Here is a 17,726-nt window from a genome sequence, read left to right on the forward strand (position 1 = left end):
CCCCTTTTATGATATCATGCAATCTGGAGATACAAATGGGAATGTGAGCTTGAACATGTTTGGTCAGAGACCTAGAATGGCTGCTGAGGGCCCCAGACTCACACGTCATACTGCGAGGCTAGCCCACAGTTCGCTCTGTGGTGACTGTAGAATCGGTTTTCCAAATCAATGTGGGTCTCCCCGATGAGGTCATCAGAACCCACAAGGTCATGATCGAATATGGCCACAGTCAGCTCTGGCTCAGCCGGGAGGGAGATGCTTAGCTCCAGGACCCTGGCCAGGAGGGAGAGTGGCTGAGGACACCTCCACACCCTAGGAGGTGGTGTAGGGTGGGAGTAGGGGTGTCAGCAGCGTGGGTCCATTCCACCACCATCACCAGACCAGTTACCCAAGTGAGAGCCCTTGGGCCACAGGGCCTGATGGTCAAATTGCTCCCCCATCCCTATCCCCAGGGCCCAGCCTCACTCTCCAAAGACGGGGTTGAGCTGCTTGGGGATATAGCGTTCCTTGGTGTCCTGCCGTTCCCGGCCAGCGCTCACCACCACATAGGGGTCTGCTTTGCCGTTAGGGTCTGCAGGAGCCAGGTTGGTAGCCTAGTGGGACAGTATGGAGTGGAATTGGAAGAAGTGTCATTGTCATAGCCCAAGATTATCCTTGTTGGACCTAATCTCAGATTAAATGTAAGCAGGAAGTTACCAAGGAGAGATCTCCCACTGTGAGAAGTTAACTGGGAGGTTCAAGATGATGTTTATTTTCAATTAGTTATGAGATGCTTAAGACATACAAATAAGTATAATGAAAAATATAATAAAAAACAAAATATGTGGAACAATGTACAGTATAAGGGACTTGTTCAGTTTATGACTCTCCATATTGTTTGACTTTTATTTTTTATGATGAGCATCTTTTACTATTAGGAATAATTAAGGGTTAGCATGGTGCTGGTAACACCAAGGTCACGGGTTCAGATCCCCTTACCACCCAGCCACCAAAAAAAAAAAAAAAAAAGAGTGTTTTAATTAAATGAAAAAATAATACATTGAGCATGCGTGTGCCCAGTTTAATAAATGAGACATTACTAACAAACTGAGAGACCCTTAATAAGCTTACCTGATTTAATTCCCTCCTCATCCCTGAAGTAACCAAAACCCTTTACTTGGGATTTACCACTAACATGTATTTTTATACTTTTACTACCTATATAAGTATCCCTGAGTAATATGTAGCACTATTTTACATGTTTTTTGTGGGGTTTTTTGGTTTGTTTTTTGGGTTCTTGCAGCTGGGGGATCTGAACACTTGACCTTGGGGTTACAAAGCCATGCTCTAACCAACTGAGCTAACTGGCCAGACATATTTTGCATGTTTTTAAACTGCATGTTTTAAACTTACTTTTTTCTGTTTTCGATAACGATACCATTTAGTAAACATATCTAATGCATACATTATTGAAGTATAATTTACATACAAATATATTTTTAGTATTTTTTACTCACCTCCCTGCACTGTATGAGAGTTCCAGTTGGTCCACATCTCTGTCAGCACTTGATATTATCCATCTTTTTTATTTTAGTCATTCTAGTGTATGTGAAATTGTAGGTCATTATGGTTTTAATTTGCATTTCCCTGATAACTAACCATGTTGAGCATCTTTTCATGTGCTTGTTGGCCATACACATTTGTTCTTTTGTGAAGTGACTCTTCAATCTTTTGCCTTACTATTGAGTTTTTTTGTTCTGTTTGGGGGCTAGCCAGTATGGGGATCTGAACCCATGACCTTGGTGTTATAAGGCTGTGCTCTAACCAGTTTAGCTAACTGGCCAGCACTTGCCATTGAGTTTTTTGTTTTGGTTTGGTTTTTGGCTGTTGGTCGGTACAGGGATCGAACCTTGGACCTTGGTGTTATTAGCACCACATTTAACCAACTGAGCTAACCGGCCGGCTACAATGGAGCTTTTAATTTTAAATATTTTACTTTTAATTTCTAAAAATTCTATCTGGTCTTTCAAATCTCCTATTTATTTTTAATAGTCTCTTGTGTCTTGCTCATTTTAAATTTATTCTTTTATTTCTTTAAACATTTCATACATAGTCATTTTATATTCTCTATCTAATCATTCCAATATCAATGACCTTAGGGGTCTGACTCAGTTATTATTTTTGTTAATTCTTCTTCATGGTGGTTTCTTTCTTTGCATCCTGGTACTTTTTATCATGACTCATATTTGTTTTAACTCATTCTGAGAGCCTGGACTGCTCTGCCAGAGAGGGTTTGCTTTTGCATGAACAATTCGTATGTGTTTCTTCATATACATGTACAAGAATTTCTCTAGTGTTACACCTAGATGTGTTATCACTGGATCTTGGCTATGAAAATCTTCCATTTTACAAAAAATTATCAAATTGTTCTCCAAAGTTGTTATAGCAATTTACATTCTGTGGCAGGCAGAATAATGACCCCCTCAAGATGTCCGTACATTAATCCCCCAAACCTGTGAATATTTTACCTTACATGGCAAAAGGAACTTTGCAAATGTGATTAAATTAAGGATCATGAGATGGGTAGATTATTCTAGATTATCTAAGTAGGACCAGGGTCATCACAAAGGTCCATATAAGTGAAAGAAGTAGACAGGAGAGTCAGAGGGAGATTTGCAAACACTATGCTGCTGGCTTTGAAGATGGAGGAAGGAGCCATGAGCCAAGATACGCAGGGGGACTCTAGAAGTTTGAAAAGACAAGGAAATGGATTCTCCCCTAGAGCCTCTAGAAAGAATGCAGCCCTGCTAATACCTTGATTTTAGCTCATTAAGACCTATTTCATACTTCTGAACTATAAGATGATAACTTTGTAGTGTTTAAGCTGCCAAGTTTTTCGTAATTTGTTACAGCAGCAATAGGATACTGATAAATATTGCCACTAGCACCGTGTCAAATCACATAGCCTCCCCAACCCTTGTCTGGTAACACTTCTCTTCCTTTTTTTTTTTGACGGCTGGCCGGTGTGGTATCCGAACACTTGACCTCGGTGTTCTCAGCACCATGCTCTCCCAAGTGAGCTAACCAGCAGCCCAGGTAACACTTCTAATTTTGCCAATCAAAGGGAAGGGAATTGGTTCCTCATGATTTCAATTACTTGTGTGTCCTGATTAGTTAAGGTTTTGCATTTTTTTTCTATGTTTACTGGCCATTGGAATTTCTCCTGTCAATTGCCTTTTCATATTTTTTCTAGATTTTTCTAACGTTTTTGTGTGTGTCTGCTTCTTACAGATGTGTGAGAATTCCTTATACATATTGTGGACACTAACCCTCTGTTGATTATGCATAGGGTAAACACCTTACTCAGTCTATGGCCAGTCCTATCACTTGCTTTAAAGTGTTTATGGATGCCCAGATGTATCGTTTGTTTCCAAATTTATGTTTTGTATTCTTACATATCAAGAAAACTTTCCCACACCCAAGATCATAAAGATATTTTAATATTTTCTTAAAGTTTCATAATCAAATATTTGATTTAGCTGAATTTTTTGTGGGTGGTATGAGTTGGGAGTCTAATTTTATTTTTTTTCCATATGGATAATCAGTTTTCATGGGACCACTTATAAAAAAGTCCATTTTTCCTCCACTGATATGCAGTGTCAACTCTGGTATAACTTTCCATCTATGTCTGGGTCTAGTTTTGTTTGTTTTAATCTCTATCCTGTCCCATTGGCTTATTTATCTATTTCTGTGCCAAAACCACAATGTCTCAATTACTATACCTTTATAATAATTCTTGTCTTCCCATCTTGTTGTTCAAAATTATCTTGGCTATTCTTGGCACTTTGTTCTTCCATAGATATTTTAGAATCAGCTTCATAATTTCAAGGAAAACCCTGACAGGCTTATAATTGGAATTGCATTGACTCTATGGAACATTTTTTTTTTTTTCTTTTTTTTTCTTTTTTTTTTGTCTTTTTCGTGACCGGCACTCAGCCAGTGAGTGCACCGGCCATTCCTATATAGGATCCGAACCCGCGGCGGGAGCGTCGCCGCGCTGCTAGCGCAGCACGCTACCGAGTGCGCCACGGGCTCGGCCCAGACTCTATGGAACATTTTGAGGAGAACTGCCATCTTAACAATAATGAGTTTTCCTATCCATCAACATGGTTTATCTCCCCATTTCTTTTATGACTTATTATCTCTCAATAAACTTTTTTAAAAAAAAATTTTTTTTGCATCCAGCCCTTACACAATACATTTGTTCTAAGTACCTTACTTTTTGTTGTTTCTGTAAATATTTAAAAGTTTGTTCTTTTTCTGTTTGTATAATAATATATCCAGCCTTCTTGTTGAACTCTTGATCGTAGTACTTTTTCTATTGGGTCTTTTATTTTCTGTGTATGCAATATCATCATCTATGAATAATGGCAGTTTTGTTCATTTTTTTTGGCAGCTGGCTGGTGCAGGAATCTGAACCTGTGACCTTGGTGTTATAATACCACAGTCTAACCAATCGTGCTAACTGGCTTTCCAGTTCTTATACCTTTTTCTTTATTTTGCTCATTTTGCTTCACTGGTTGGATATCTAGCACAATGTGAGTAAAACCAGTCACCTCCATTGTCCCCGATGATGAATTTTTGCCTTGAAGTCTATTTTATCTGATATTTACATAGCTCCACCAACTTTCTTGTGTCTTTTTCCATCCTGTTACTTTCAACCTTTATGTCGGGCTTTTGTGGGTCTTGTAAATAGTATAAAGCTGCCTCTTATAAATTATTTTTAGTATAATCTGACATGTGATTTAACTACAGAGTATAAGAATACATCTTATTTATTGTAACTATCTATTTGGAGTTATTTCTGCCACCTTATTTTGTACATTCAATTTGTCCTCTTTCTTATGTTCTCCTTTTCCTACCTTCTTTTATACTGGTTAAGTTTTTAAACTTCTATTTCCCCCTCTATTATTTTGGAATATGCTGTATTTCTATTTAAATTTTACCAGGCATACTTAAAGTCTAAACATAATAAATATTCCTGCCTTGAACAATACAAAGCCTTTAGAATGCTTTAAATCACCTCTACCTGTCTTACATATTATTTTTGCCCAACATTTTAGTTATTTTTACTTCCAAAGGTAGATATTATTTTTACATAGTCAAAGTTTAGGTTCACCTATATATTTACCAGTTCCTTTGCAAGCCTTTTGCTTTCTTGTTTTCTCATAGAGCTTCCTTCTTCGTGTTGTTTTTTATTATTGTTATTTTATTTTTCAATTTTTCTATTGTTGCTTTTTGTTTGTTTGTTTTGTTTACAGTGGTGGGTATGGGATCTGAACCCTTGACACTGGTGTTATAACAGTGTGCTCTAACCAACTGAGCTAACCAGCCAGCCATTCATTTTTCAATAGTTATTTTTCTTCGTCCCAAATTATATCCTATGTAGTTTCTTGACCGAAAGTTGTTCAGTGATAAATTTTCTCAGTTGTTGATTGCCTGAAGAGGTCTTCATTTTTTTCTCTTTCTTGAATGAGCTTTTACAAGGGCACACAATTCAAGGTTAATACTTATTTTTCTCTCAACACTTTGAAGATATTATTTCATTTTTCTTCCAGCGTTCTTGGTTGCTGTAGAGAAGTCCGTAAGTCTAACGGTCATTCCATTATAGCAATCTGCACTCTCTCTCTGATATTTATATTTACTTTTTTTTTTTTTCATTTTGGCTGAATGGTATGGGAATACAAACCCTTGACCTGAGTGTTATAACACCTCGTTCTAACTGATACTTATATTTTCCATAGCATTTATGCCTTTCTTTTTTTTTTTTTTTTTGATTTTTTTTTTTAAATTTTATTTTCTCGATATACATTGTGGCTGATTATTGCTCCCCATCACCAAAACCTTCCTCCCTTCTCCCTCCCCCCCTCCCCCCCAACAATGTACTTTCTGTTTGCTTGTCGTTTCAACTTCAAGTAATTGTGGTTGTTATATCTTCTTCCCCCCTCCCCGGTTTCTTTTTGTGTGTGTGTGTGTGTGTGTGTGTGTGTGAATTTATATATTAATTTTTAGCTCCCACCAATAAGTGAGAACATGTGGTATTTCTCTTTCTGTGCCTGACTTGTTTCACTTAATATAATTCTCTCGAGGTCCATCCATGGTGGTGCAAATGGCATTCGTTTTTATAGCTGAGTAGTATTCCATTGTGTAGATGTACCACATTTTCCGTATCCACTCATCTGATGATGGACATTTGGGCTGGTTCCAACTCTTGGCTATTGTAAAGAGTGCTGCGATGAACATTGGGGAACAGGTATACCTTCGACTTGATGATTTCCATTCCTCTGGGTATATTCCCAACAGTGGGATAGCTGGGTCGTATGGTAGATCTGTCTGCAGTTGTTTGAGAAATCTCCATACCATTTTCCATAGAGGATGCACCATTTTGCAGTCCCACCAACAATGTATGAGAGTTCCTTTTTCTCCGCAACCTCGCCAGCATTTATCGTTCAGAGTCTTTTGGATTTTAGCCATCCTAACTGGGGTTAGGTGGTATCTCAGTGTGGTTTTGATTTGCATTTCCCGGATGCTGAGTGATGTTGAGCATTTTTTCATATGTCTGTTGGCCATTTGTATATCTTCCTTAGAGAAATGCCTACTTAGCTCTTTTGCCCATTTTTTAATTGGGTTGCTTGTTTTCTTCTTGTAAAGTTGTTGGAGTTCCTTGTATATTCTGGATATTAATCCTTTGTCAGATGTATATTTTGCAAATATTTTCTCCCACTCTGTTGGTTGTCTTTTAACTCTGTTAATTGTTTCTTTTGCGGTGCAGAAGCTTTATAGTTTGATATAATCCCATTTGTTTATTTTTCCTTTGGTTGCCCATGCTTTTGGGGTCGTGTTCATGAAGTCTGTGTCCAGTCCTATTTCCTGAAGTGTTTCTCCTATGTTTTCTTTAAGAAGTTTTATTGTTTCAGGGTGTATATTTAAATCCTTAATCCATTTTGAGTTGATTTTAGTATACGGTGAGAGGTATGGATCTAGTTTCATTCTCCTGCATATGGATATCCAGTTATCCCAGCACCATTTGCTGAAGAGGCAGTCCCTTCCCCAGCGAATAGGCTTGGTGCCTTTGTCAAAGATCAGATGGAAGTAAGTGTGTGGGTTGATTTCTGGATTCTCTATTCTATTCCATTGGTCAGTGTGTCTGTTTTTATGCCAGTACCATACTGTTTTGGTTATTATAGCTTTGTAGTATAGCTTAAAGTCAGGTAGTGTTATGCCTCCAGCTTTATTTTTTTTGCTCAGCATTGCTTTGGCTATGCGTGGTCTTTTATTGTTCCATATAAATGACTGGATAGTTTTTTCCATTTCTGAGAAAAATGTCTTTGGAATTTTGATGGGGATTGCATTGAATTTGTATATCACTTTGGGTAGTATGGACATTTTCACTATGTTGATTCTTCCAATCCAAGAGCATGGGATATCTTTCCATCTTCTTGTATCCTCTCTAATTTCTCTCACCAGTGGCTTGTAGTTCTCATTATAGAGATTTTTCACCTCTTTGGTTAACTCAATTCCTAAGTATTTTATTTTTTTGGTAGCTATTGTAAATGGGCAGGCTTTCTTGATTTCTCGTTCTGCATGTTCACTATTGGAGAAAAGAAATGCTACTGATTTTTGTGTGTTGATTTTGTATCCTGCTACTGTGCTGAAATCATTTATCAATTCCAGCAGTTTTTTTGTAGAGGTTTTAGGCTGTTCGATATATAGGATCATGTCATCTGCAAACAGGGACAGTTTGACTTCATCTTTTCCAATCTGGATGCCCTTTATTTCCTTCTCTTCTCTGATTGCTCTGGCTAGTACTTCCAACACTATGTTGAATAGGAGTGGTGAGAGTGGGCATCCTTGTCTAGTTCCTGTTCTTAAAGGAAAAGCTTTCAGCTTTTCCCCATTCAGGATGATATTGGCCGTGGGTTTGGTATATATGGCTTTAATTATGTTGAGATACTTTCTCTCTATACCTAACTTATAGAGGGTCTTTGTCAAGAATGAGTGCTGAACTTTATCAAATGCTTTTTCAGCATCTATAGAGATGATCATATGGTCCTTGTGTTTGAGTTTATTAATATGGTGTATCACATTTATTGATTTGCGTATGTTGAACCAACCTTGCATCCCTGGAATGAATCCCACTTGATCGTGATGAATAATTTTTCGTATGTGTTGCTGTATTCTGTTTGCTAGTATTTTAGTGAGGATTTTTGCGTCTATATTCATCAAGGATATCGGCCTGTAGTTTTCTTTTTTGGTTATATGTTTACCTGGTTTTGGTATCAGGATGATGTTTGCTTCATAGAATGAGTTTGGGAGATTTGCGTCCGTTTCAATCTTTTGGAATAGTTTGTAAAGAATCGGTGTCAATTCCTCTTTGAATGTTTGGTAAAATTCTGCTGTGAATCCATCTGGTCCTGGGCTTTTCTTTGTTGGGAGCCTTCTGATAACAGCTTCAATCTCCTTTATTGTTATTGGTCTGTTCAAATTTTCTACGTCTTCATGGTTCAGTTTTGGGAGCTTGTGTGTGTCCAGAAATTTATCCATTTCCTCCAGATTTTCAAATTTGTTGGCGTATAGTTGTTTATAGTAGTCTCGAATGATTCCTTGTATTTCAGATGAATCAGTTGTAATATCGCCTTTTTCATTTCTAATTTTTGTTATTTGAGTCTTCTCTCTTCTTTTTTTTGTTAGCCATGCTAATGGTTTGTCAATTTTATTTATCTTTTCAAAAAACCAACTTTTTGATTCGTTGATCTTTTGAATTGTTTTTTGGTTTTCAATTTCATTTAGTTCTGCTCTGATCTTAATGATTTCTTTCCGTCTGCTAACTTTAGGTTTGGATTGTTCTTGTTTTTCTAGTTCTTTAAGGTGAAGTGTTAGGTTGTTCACTTGCCATCTTTCCATTCTTCTAAAGTGAGCGTTTAATGCAATAAATTTCCCCCTCAATACTGCTTTTGCAGTATCCCACAGGTTTTGGTATGATGTATCATTGTTTTCATTAGTTTCAATAAATTTTTTGATTTCCTGCTTGATTTCTTCTTGCACCCATATGTCATTAAGTAGAATGCTGTTTAATTTCCATGTGTTTGTATAGTTTCCAGAGTTTCGTTTGTTATTAATTTCTAGTTTTAATCCATTGTGGTCTGAGAAGATACATGGGATAATTCCAATTTTTTAAAAATTTATTGCGACTTGATTTGTGACCTAAAATGTGATCTATCCTGGAGAATGATCCATGTGCTGATGAGAAGAATGAATATTCTGAGGTTGTTGGGTGGAATGTTCTGTAGATATCTGCCAATTCCAATTGGTCTAGAGTCTTGTTTAGATCTTGTGTTTCTCTACTGATTCTTGCATTTATGCCTTTCTAATGTACTATAAAATTAAAGCATTTTGTTAATGTCTGTTTCTCTTACTAGAATGCAAGCTCCATAAAGGCAAAGTTTTTTTTTTTTTTCCTCCTTATGATTACAAATTAATTTTACTCTTCAAAATCTCTTTCCTCTCTTGTCCTGTCCTAGTCTTACTTAGGGACAATCAGTCAGGCCTTAATTTCCTCTGCCTTTTGATATGATCCTAAGATTCCTACCTGCACAAAGTATTAGGCATCTAAATCCCATTCCTGATTTGGCTTCTCATTTCCAGTTAGTGACAGATCAGAGAATAGGATTGCAGGTATCTGTTGCCAGTTTCCCTGATGTTGCTTATATTAAATTTTATGTAGAAGAAACTGGCTTCATACATTTCATTTGTAAATTAAAATATATTACTTTTTTTGCTTGTAACTTATATCAACAAAGAAACAGATAATTCTAAATTTGGACCCTAACTGGCAAGGTAGTTTTCAGGCAGAGTTGGGGGCTCCTATTCAAATGTAGACTCACATTTCCCAGTTTCAAACTTACTACAAAGCTTCAGCAATAAAAGAGTGTGGGACTGGCATAAATATAGATCAATGGAATAGAACTGAGAGTCCAGAAAGAAACCTATATATCTATGGTCAATTGATTTGCAACAAGGGTGCCTAGACCATTCAATGAAGAAAAAAGTCTCTTCAATAAATGGAGTGGAGACAAATAGATAGCCACATGCAAAGGTATGAAATAAGATCCTTACCTCACACCATATACAAAACCTAACTCAAAATGGACCATACACCTAAACATAAGAGCTAAAACTATAAAACTCTTTGAAGAAAACATAGGGATAAATCTTCATGACCTTGGATTTGGCAAGGGTTTCTTAAATATGACACCAAAAGCACTGGCAACAGAAGAAAAAAATAGGTAAATTGGACTTCCTTAAAATTAAAATAAGTTGTTCTTCAAAGGACACTACCAACAGAGTGAAAATACAACCTACAGAGTGGGAGAAAATATTTGCAAACCATATATCTGCAAACCATATAGCTGATACGGGTCTAATATCCAAAATATACAAAGTACTCCTTCAACTCAACAACAAAATAACAACCAGCCCAATTTTAAAATGGGCAAAGGACTTAAACAGAGACTTCTCCAAGATATACAAATGGCCAACAAGCACGTGAAAAGTTGCTCAGTGTAATTAGTCATTAGGAAACATATCCACATATATTGGATTTTAAATGCAAACTTTCAGTGATTTTCTTTTAACAAGAGTACTTAGTCCATATACTATTTGGGTTTTGTTGTTGTTGTTGTTTGTTTGTTTGTTTGTTTGGTAGCTGGCCAGTATGGGGATCTGAACCCCTGACCTTGGTATTAGAAGGCTGTGCTCTTACCAACTGAGCCAACTGGACAGCCCCAATCCATATACTGTCAATGTAATTATTGACATTTTAGTTTATCATCTTTTTTGTGCTATCTACTCTTCCTTCCTGAATCTCCTTTCTTGCCTTCCTCTTTTTTTTTTTAAGAAGATGACGGGTAAGGGGATCTCATCCCTTGACTTGGTGTTGTCAGCACCATGCTCAGCCAGTGAACTAACCGGCCATCCCTATATGGGATCCGAACCCATGGCCTTGGTGTTATCAGCACCGCACTCTCCCGAGTGAGCCACAGGCCGGCCCCCCTCTTGCCTTCCTTTGAACTGATTCTTTTATCATCCTATTTTCCCCCTTTTATTAGTTTAGAAGTTAAACATTCTTTCAATACTTTGAGATTCCTGTAGAAATTAAACCTACATACATGTCTTAAAAGCCAACATTTATACCTTTACCTTCCATCCTTAAAATATTTTAACTTTTTTATTCCCCTACCAAATGTACATTCTATGTAGTTTTAAAAATATCTTGAAGGAGATACTTAGAGACTATGCAATACCATTTCTCAAATTCGCACCTACTAATTTAACACCCATTGGTAGATCTTAACTGCAAAATTATTGCTGTGGAGTTTGCCTAAGGGTGACTTTTGTTTTTTAAGGGTAATTTTTCTTTTTCTTTCTTTCTTTTTTTTTTTTTTAAAGATGACCAGTAAAGGGATCTTAATCCTTGACTTGGTGTTGTCAGCACCACGCTCTCCCAAGTGAGCCATGGGCCGGCCCTCAAGGGTGATTTTTTTATTTCTCTCTTTCCTTCTACATTTAATTGGACTTCTACTATGAAGAAGAGTTCTCTCTTTCTCACCATTTGTTTATTTAGTTATTGATTCATATCTTTATGGACTTATGGATATTTGTTTTCTTCTAAGGGTTAAAATCCAATACTAGAGATAGACTTCTGACATGACAGAAGGAAGGAGCTCCCCAGTAAACTGGTGAAAGTAATAACAATCAACCATTTAAAGCTTCTGGAAGTGGTTCTAAGGTCAAACAGCAAGTGAAGAAACACCTATTCAAAAAAACGAAAAAAATCTATGGGGCTGGCCGGTTTCTCAATTGGGTAGAGCACAGCCTTGTAACACCAAGATCAAGGGTTCAGTTCCCGTACTCGCCAGCCGACAAAAAAAGAAAGAAGGAAAGAAAGGGAAACAACAAAAGAAAACTGCCCTAGTAATGCCCTTCATAGCAAAAAAAAAAAAAGAAAAGAAAAAACTATGAAAATATGGTAAGAATAACTCGGAAAGGTGGAGACCCCACTTGAGATTGCTTCTGCCTAGAACGTCCATCGTGCTCCCTCTCCTGCAGTTCCTAGGCAGAGAGCAAGCAGGACATCAGCGCGGGTCGTCCTGCCCCCAGCTAAACCTTAGTCCCCAGCAAGAGCTCTTGGGAGGTAGGGAGGGGTTTCCCCCGCTCATGGGTTGGAGGCCCTACCATGGATAGAGCCCGCTAACAAGACTGGAGCCGTGATCATCGTTGCCTTGGCTTGTGAGGTGTGAATGGTTCCATGGTTCCATGCCAGGATAGAAGATTTCAGGCAACTATCCCCCTCCTCCCCCCACTAACTCCTGGGTCCGAGAGTGGGAGTGTCACTCAGAGAGAACTTTGTCATAGTCTTCACCTCAAGCTTGAGAGCAAAGTCAGAGACTTTGTGGGGAGAAGTGGACCATAATACAGATCCCCCTAGTCACTTTTCAGAGGAACTGACTTCATTTGCAACAATGCACACAGAAGTTTAAACCTAAGAACATTCTCAAAAACAGTGGAGGTTGTGGTGAAGGGAATTGGGAGGAGATTCCCACTCTAACGAAAACACAGCCTTGACTGTAGGCTGGCTATTTTGCAGGTGAGAACCAGGGGATAAGACAGCTGGGAGCAGCTCTCCTGGGGTCAGAACAAATGTTAGACACTAACCTGAGAAAGTATTCATCTGAAGGAGAGAGAATTTGATTAAATTAGTTTGAAGTGGAGAATATATGTCCCTAGGGCAGTGTTGTAAACAAAAGTGCAGTTAGTGGAGTTTAACAGCTGGGTGTGCTCAGGAAAAAGAGTGGAAGAGAGCCTACCAGCGTCACTGTCATCCCAAGATGACTGGCTTATCCAAAGGTGTGCCTTCTGGGAGCTGCAGCATCAGACACTTATAGGAAATAGACTTCACTGAAAGAATCCAGCCAGTCACTAAACAAATAATCAAGCAAATAATAAAAACAAACCCTGGAGGTTTGGGAACCAGTACCCAGAGTTGCCACAATATATTATCTAAAATGTCATTTCTGACAAAAAAATTATGAGACATGCAAAGAAATAGGAAAGTTTTTTGTTTTGTTTTTTCCATTTACTCCCCTCAAAAGCAAGCAAGAGAAACTGCCTGTGAGAGCAACCCGATGTCGGATTTAACAAGAAAAGATCTCAAAGTAGCCATTATAAATATGTTCACAGAACTGAAAGAAAGCTGATTAGAGACATAAAGGAAAGTAGGATGACAATGTTGTGTTAAATAGAGAACATCAATAAAGAGACAGAAATGTTTAAAAAGAACCAAATGGAAATTCTGGAGCTGAAAAGTATAATAATTGAAATTTAAAAATTCACTAGAGGGGCTTAATAGCAGGCTTGAACTAGCAGAAGAACAAATCAGCAGACTTGAAGATGGATCAATGGAGATATGCAAGCCAAAGAACAGACAGAAAAGAGAATTAAGAAAAATAATATGACACCAAGCTCAAGAGTTCAGATCAAGGGTTCGGATCCCCATACCAGCCAGCTGCCAAAAAAAAAAAAGAAAGAAAGAAACAAAGCCTCAAAAAAATGTGGAACACCATTAAGCACACCAACAAATGTATAATGGGAGTACCAGAAGGATAGAGAGAGAAAAGAGAAGAAAAAATATTGGCAGAAATAATGGCCGAAAAATCCAATACTATCATTTATTTTGTCACTCAACTTATTCCAATTTTAACCATTAAGTGCTTCTTCAGGTTGGCTCTTGCGTTCTTTAGACGAGATCCTTTTTTGAACACTTCCTTATTTTCTGGCACCACGAGATGCTCCAGGCTTGTCTTATATTTTGCCAGCCCCAGCCCCAGAATCAAACACTTCTCCAAGGAGCCCTGGTCCCTCTTATTAAATAATGGTGTTTAGAAATCAAGATCTGGACACTTGGTGTGTTCACTGCTACTAGAAACTTGTTGCTTCTAGGCCCTCTCAGCAGACAGAGCTAGCAAATAGATGTATGATACAACCCACACATACATACCCACATGTGTATTTCTGTATCTGCCCATCTGTATCTATATTAAAAATCACAAGTTTATACTAATACCTCTGGTTCTAATCTAATACCACTGGGTTTATTTTTACCCCTTTCCTTATTTGTAACATCTTTCTCTAACAGTAAGAAACCAGTTATCTTTATCTACAATATATTTACTTATTTATGAATACCAGTATATACACATGAAATAGTTTTAGAATCACTAGCCCATACCTCTAACTAGATTACAGCATTTGCAAGGGTAATTCAAAAATTTGTGAAAAGATTTGTATTATCTTTGCATTCTATTTTTCCATGAACTTTTTGAAGTACCTTCATATGTACAGCTCTTTTTTATTTTCAGTCATATAGTATCCTGTCAAATTACCGTTCTCTAAAGTTGCTTGATTTAGTTCTTTACCTCCTTCAGCATGGTCATATTACTCATTTGTAATACAGTTAGGGTCATTTGCTAGCGGTTGTTCTCCATGTTAGGTTCCCTCAACACTGTGGTTGGTTTTAATTTTTTGTGAAATATTACTATGGACCTAAAAGTGAGAGCTATACAAAAAGACATACTCTAAGAAATGTCACTTTGTTCTCATTCCTGCCACCCTGATCCCATTCCTCCCTTCTTTCTGCCCCTTTGGCACTCACCCTCTTTAACTAGTCTCTTTAGTTTCTAGTTGTCCTTCCTGTATTTCTGTTGCACATGTACTTTTTTGCATCTTCTTCTTCCTTCCATGAAGAGTGGCACACTGTAGGTATGCCTGTTCACTTTGCTATTTTTACTTTACAGCATGTCCTGGAAATTACTCCATATGAGTTCATAGAAATCTTCCTTATTCTTTTTTACACCTGCATAGTACTCCACTGTGTAAACATATCACAGTTCATTCACCCACTCTTCTATATATGGACATTTAATAAGTGTTTTGTTTTGTTTTTGGCAGCTGCCCAGTACAAGGATTGAACCCTGGGACCTTGGTGTTAGCAGCAACACACTCTTACCCAGCTGAGCTAACTGGACAGCCCAAGATTTTATTTATTTAATTAATTATTTTTTTTTTTTTAAAGATGACCGGAAAGGGGATCTTAACCCTTGACTTGGTGCTGTCAGCACCACGCTCTCCCAAGTGAGCTAACCGGCCATCCCTATATAGGGATCTGAACCCGTGGCCTTGGTGTTATCAGCACCACACTCTCCCGAGTGAGCCACAGGCCAGCCCCTAAGATTTTATTTTTAATGGTCTTTCATTTTTAGAAATTTTATTTATTTCCAAACTGCTTGGTTGTTTTTGATAGCCACTTGTCTCTTCTTCTGAAATACTTTAAAAAATTATTTTACATTCTAATATTTGAAAATTCTAATATCCAAAGCCCTTAGTTGTCTAATTTACCTTTGTGTTGTTTCTTCTGATCATGTTTTCTTATATATTTTGTAATTTTGTATTTGTATATAACATTTGGTTATTTAAATCTATGAAAATGGTGAAGCCAGATTTGGGATCACTTGGAGCCAATCTCTCAGCTTTGAGTTTTCTGGACTAAGCAGGTAGTATGAAATCAAGTCTTAAATCAATGTGAGGGCAAAACTCTAATAATAAATTCTCAAGGAAGACTTTTTTTTTATATCCCCCAACTGGAACAGAGGCTGAGACAGACCATTAACCTTAAAGTCTCCTTTTCCAGTGGGAAGGGGTTGCCCACCTTGCACTTGGGTCCACTTCATGCAAGGGTCTTGGTTGTGGCTCCCCACCCTGCATAGGCTACAAGAATCCAAGGTTCAAGGCCCAGGTATGGGCAAGTTCTCTCAAGACAACCTGAGCTTTGGGGCTTATCCTCCACTTGGGATTCCTGCTGCTTTTACATTTGGGGCCTGTTATGATTTCCCTTTCCTATAAGCTTAGCATTAATTTAAAAGACCATTTATCGGGCTGAGCCCGTGGCGCACTTGGTAGAGTGCTGCGCTGGGAGCGCGGCGACGCTCCCGCCGCGGGTTCGGATCCTATATAGGACTGACCGGTGCACTCACTGGCTGAGTGCCGGTCATGAAAAAACGACAAAAAAAAAAAAAAAAAAAAAGGAAAAAAAAAAAATAAATAAAAGACTATTTATCTAGAATTTCTAGAAGTATTATATCAGGAAGTTATTTCAGACTAGCTAGTGTGTCATATTGCTAGAAGCAGAAGGTCAAGATGATTTCTACTATCTAATTTATGCACTAGGATTTTTAGATTATGGTAGAACAATGCCATAGGACATTTCTTCAAATTACAGCTTAGTCACAATCCCTATATTGAAAATAGATAAAAGTGCAGCATCTGCTCTGGTGATGGGGGTGAGAGGGCAGAGCCGCTCACTCATCCCCCCCTTACTCTCTGAGATACCTTTAAGAAAACTTCAGGGCCCTGCTGAGCTCTGCCGGGAAATTGGAGCAATGGAAGGATCTGTACAAAGACGTTTGATGACAAGCTATTCTGAAGTTTGAGATTCAGAGCTACACTCACCCTGGAACTACACTTCCCATTCTACAGGACTAGAACTGTGAACAGTGGTCAGGAGACCTACGCTTTAAATTCCGGTTCTGCCATGAGCAGGTTTTGGAACCCTGGGGGTTCTCCCAATGTTATGTCTAAGATTTCCCATGTGAAAAATGAAGAAGTTGGGCTCTGTGACCCCTGAGGTTCTTTCCAAAGCCTTCATTCCATAGGTTCCTTTGCTGAGTCGGAGGCGTGCCAGAGCTGCAGACACTCACCTTTACGACATATACTCTGACCAGGAGCTTGATGGGCCGGTTCTGTGGGATCCCCCTGGAGATCTGGGGCTCAGAGAACAATGCTGCCTCTGATTCAGGGTAAATGAGGAAAGAGCCCTGGGGTTGGGGGGAAACAGGAAAGGCCCCAGTAAGAGAGTTTTCTTCCTGAATCCTCACCTATGTTTCCTGGTCACCCTTTCCTTCCCCAAACATACCTTGAACTTGCCCACAAGATGTCCAGACCCTCCTTCCTCTCCATCTCCATCCTGGCCCGCTTGCCCTCGGTACAGGGGAAACACATTCAGCCAGTCTTCAAAGTGGTTAAACTCTTCCTCCAGGGAGCTGTTGTAGATCTGAAAGGCGAGGGCGTCAGTGACAGCCCTACATCCAGAATCTGAGGGGACTCCCTTCTCCCCAGCACCCAGTCACCTTCAGGGTGGTGATTGTTTTTTTCTGGGACACAGAGCCTTTGGCTTCAGCCTCACCCTGGTCTTGGGTCTCCCCGTCCACAGAAATAAGGTTGGCTCCATCTGGTAACAGCAAAAGTGCCCCAGTCAGAAATATCTGGGTGAAGAGGAGGATGCAGATGGAGCAACAGCAAAAAAACTGAATTTCTTACCTGAATCCCCAGGATCATCAATTTCATCCTCATCAAAGTTGGGCTGAAATGAAAGGGCAGGTCAGAGATTCTTTCCCACCCTGCATCTCCTTTCTCTACCCCTTTCAGGATAGGAAGTTGGGAAATCTTAGTTTGAGTTCCAGCTGTGTAAGCCACTTGCATTTTCAAAACTTCAGGTTATCTTCTAGTCCTGAGCTGTCCAAGACAGTAATCACAAGCCACATGCGGCTACGGAGCACGTGAAACGGGCTAGTCCT

At 38.6% G+C, this 17,726-nt stretch overlaps 1 protein-coding gene across 1 annotated transcript in view; it reads right to left on the minus strand.

The window, feature by feature from the left end:
- LOC134390945 (fer-1-like protein 4) overlaps positions 1-17,726 on the minus strand; it is a 43,699-nt gene that overhangs the window by 4,816 nt on the left and 21,157 nt on the right. Inside the window, 6 exon segments of the mRNA XM_063114729.1 lie at positions 103-273; positions 466-593; positions 16,851-16,967; positions 17,066-17,203; positions 17,280-17,380; positions 17,470-17,512. Of these exon segments, the coding sequence (XP_062970799.1) occupies positions 103-273; positions 466-593; positions 16,851-16,967; positions 17,066-17,203; positions 17,280-17,380; positions 17,470-17,512 (698 nt within the window).

This window comes from Cynocephalus volans, chromosome 1 (genome assembly GCF_027409185.1).
Source record: "Cynocephalus volans isolate mCynVol1 chromosome 1, mCynVol1.pri, whole genome shotgun sequence".
Classification (NCBI taxonomy): Eukaryota; Metazoa; Chordata; class Mammalia; order Dermoptera; family Cynocephalidae; genus Cynocephalus; species Cynocephalus volans.